The sequence below is a fragment of the Acanthisitta chloris genome, unplaced genomic scaffold (assembly GCF_000695815.1).
Source record: "Acanthisitta chloris isolate BGI_N310 unplaced genomic scaffold, ASM69581v1 scaffold41726, whole genome shotgun sequence".
Taxonomy (NCBI): Eukaryota; Metazoa; Chordata; class Aves; order Passeriformes; family Acanthisittidae; genus Acanthisitta; species Acanthisitta chloris.
Genome location: NW_008679391.1, coordinates 1 through 3,262, shown reverse-complemented (window position 1 = coordinate 3,262; position 3,262 = coordinate 1). Strand labels below are relative to the sequence as shown.

General features: G+C 47.1%; 1 protein-coding gene across 1 annotated transcript in view; it reads left to right on the top strand.

Annotated features, from left to right (window-relative positions):
• The window catches only part of SRP72 (signal recognition particle 72kDa), a gene marked incomplete at its 5' end in the record, with an annotated part of 12,747 nt that extends 11,179 nt beyond the window's left edge, over nt 1–1,568 (top strand). The window contains 3 exons of the mRNA XM_009077261.1: nt 15–52; nt 367–523; nt 1,314–1,568. Coding sequence (XP_009075509.1) covers nt 15–52; nt 367–523; nt 1,314–1,488 — 370 coding nt within the window. The remainder of the gene's footprint in view (nt 1–14; nt 53–366; nt 524–1,313) is intronic.
• Between the last annotated feature and the right edge of the window lie 1,694 nt (nt 1,569–3,262).

Here is a 3,262-nt window from a genome sequence, read left to right as displayed (position 1 = left end):
TTCTTCCTTTTCAGACAAGGGGAAGTGAAGAAGAAGAAGAAAAAAAAGAAGGGTAAGTTGCATTTGCTAGCTGTTGACGTGGTGCAGCTCTAGAGATCTCACCAGCTTGTTTTTTCAAATAGCCAGCCTTCAGCTTCCCAAGGACCTAGAGCTCTTAGGACTGGGGCCCTGTGAACCCAGATCTTCATGATAGCTTGTTTGGATGGGGCATTTTTCCACAGAAGTGAGAGCAACATCCTGGTGGGATGATGTGGGTTGCTGGTCTCTTTGTGTTGCCTGGCTAGTGGCATCCCATGTCCGTTCCTTGGTGATGTCTCTCTAGTGTGTTGACCCCAATCTCATTTCCTGGCACCCGATGTTCTGCAGGAAAGCTGCCTAAGAACTATGACCCCAAGGTGACTCCTGACCCTGAGCGATGGCTTCCAATGCGAGAGCGTTCCTACTATCGTGGACGGAAGAAGGGCAAGAAGAAGGATCAGGTTGGCAAGGGGACTCAGGGTTCAACCACAGCTGGCTCTGAACTGTAAGTACCCATTTTGCAAGGCTTGATGTGAGGAATCGCTTTTGGGCAGCAGGGAGGGCTGGGTTTGTGCTGCTCCACTGCAGCTCTGTCAGCACACCAGGTGTGGGTAGCACAGCGGAAATTGTACTTTGCTGCTTGAACCTGCTACCAGCTGCTCTCCCCAAAAGTCCCTGTAAGTTGCTGAAAACCACAGTGCTATGATAGGTATGCTTGAAGGTGGCAAGGTGCAAATAAAACTCCCATAGTTTTTAATGTACTTTTCCTAGCTTGGATGGTGAGATGAATTTTGCATGCTTTCTCTTGAGCTGTTTGCTTTCAAGTCTTTTGGCAGTTGGAGAACCATTAGCCACCATTTGAGAAAACAGTGTACTTCCTTCTAAGCTGACACTGATTATTTGAGCTGGAATCAGGGATTACCATTATATACGAGGTCTGACAGCAAGATGGTGATTTCCTAGCATCTGAAAGAAAGGATGCTGAGTGTGCACTGCCCAAGAGTGGGGGCCTGAAAGGCTTCTCCTGTGTTGCGTGAGCTGTCATGTGTGTCTATTCAAAAGTTAGCCTTGCTTTCATTGTTGAGGACTTACACTGACTAGTGAACATCAGTTGGAAGGTGATTGTCTGCCCTTTGAGACATGTTCCCATCATCCATCAGCCCTTCTGGATGCTGAAGCTTATTTAAGGTCTTGCATGAGTGCCCTCTCATACTTAATGCTATTTTAGAGGGCAGCTGCAATTTTTCACTGATTGTGAACCCACATGGTATCTCTTTCTCTTGCCTTCCCTGCAGGGATGCCAGTAGAACTGCCAGCAGTCCACCTACCTCCCCTCGGCCTGGCAGCGCTGCGGCTGTATCGGCTACGAGTAACGTCATCCCTCCCAGGCACCAAAAACCTGCTGGTGCTCCAGCCACCAAGAAGAAACAGCAGCAGAAGAAGAAGAAAGGGGCTAAAGGCGGGTGGTAAAAAAGCAGGATGTGTAACCTCCCTCCTTCAATAGGTGATGCTGGTTGCAGAATAAAGATCAAAAGCAAGTGCTGGTGAAAGACTCTTGGCATCTGGATCTTTGTCCTGCCTGTCAGTGGTTTGCGGGAAGATGGGCTGGTAGAGGTGCCATTATGTGACTGCTCACCAAGTTATCTTCCTCACGTTTGCCCCCACTGTGACTTGGTTTGTTGCCATCAAGCTCAGATTAATCTGTAAGAAGAAATCTGTCCATGTTGCCAAACGTTTAAGAGATGTGGGATAATCAAGAACTTGAAATGTAGTTTTATGCTCCTCCTGCATATGTCACTTTAGGCATTTAGCAGATTTATCCAACAATGTACCTGACTATGTGTGATGCAAGTGCTGTCTCTTATGCCTTGTCACAGTTAGTCATTGACCACCAAAGAGCCCAGGCACAGTGTCTTGGAAAACAACATCTGTGCTAGGTTATACAGAAGAAGGTAGTCTGAAGGGGGATAACAAGACCATTAGCAGAAAGCTTGGTGAAGTGTATGGCAGCTGACTCAGTGTCACATTTCCTGCAAGCCATCTGCCTTACTCTGATGGGCTTGGCAGAACAAGGGTGAGCAGAGTTCCTGTAGCAGAATCTTGGGCATTGGGTTTATAAAAATAAATAGTGCTACAGCAGCAGGTCACCTTAACTTGGGTGACTCTGGAGAGGGACCTAGAACAAAAATCCCCGAGGAATTACACATTTGAGGCTTATGTACCCACCTGACACGGGCCTTGCATGTGCCTCTTGGTCTAATGGTTATTTTGGTCTGGATTCAGGTCTTTCTCTGTGCAGGAAAGCCATTAACAGTTCTTACCTTGTGGAGTTTCAGATTCTGCTGAGGTTTGTTGTTTCCTTTTGGTTTATGCTTCTTGAGCACCTCATCCCTGGCAGAGCATGGGAAACTAAACCAGCCTTATTCTTAGGATATAAAGTATTTATCAACAACTACAAGCACAGTGTGTTATCAACATTCTCATACCAAACACAAAGCACAGCAATGTACCAGCTACTAGGAAAATTACTAAGAGAACTAACTCAATGCCAGCTGAAAAGGTATCCAGATGTAAATTCACAGCTTGCAGCCTGACGCTCCAGCAAATGCAGCTACTCATGCTACGCAAGTAAAGCTAGGCAAACGGTATACTAAATTACGCACTGCTACAATTATGTAACTCATTCTGCCGAAAACTTTTGCTAAACAATATCTTCCAATGCATGTTTTGAAACTTCTGGTTTAGGTCTGATTGTAGCCAAAACATTTTTCCAGACTTGGACTAGGCAGGGGTAGAAATAGCACCTCTGAGAGTTGTCAGGTGCCAGACCAAAAGGCAAAGAAAGAATTTAAAGTCCTGAAGAGCCAGGGAGCAGGGGAAGTGATGCTGTGGCTTAAAACAACAACTCCCAAGTCCCCATGGAGTAAAAATCTACTGAGAATCCAGTTTTTATTACCTTGACTAGAAAGGGAGCTGAAAGTGTGTTGTCTGAGTGAGAAGAAAGCACAGAGCATAGAGAAAGCTGCCATATGAACGGCTGGCAGAGGCATTTGCTGCCAGCTGAGTGCTGAACACAGTTATTGTTTTAAATGCCTTCCCCTGCCTCCTCTTAGCCAGTGCCTGGTGACTGCAGGAGACACAGCAGCACCAGCCCAGTGTCCGGAGGGCGGTTCAGAGAACGCGGCTCTGTTGTGTCCGAGGCTCCGGCCGGCGGGGGGCGCTGTCCGTGGCAGTGCGGGAGCCT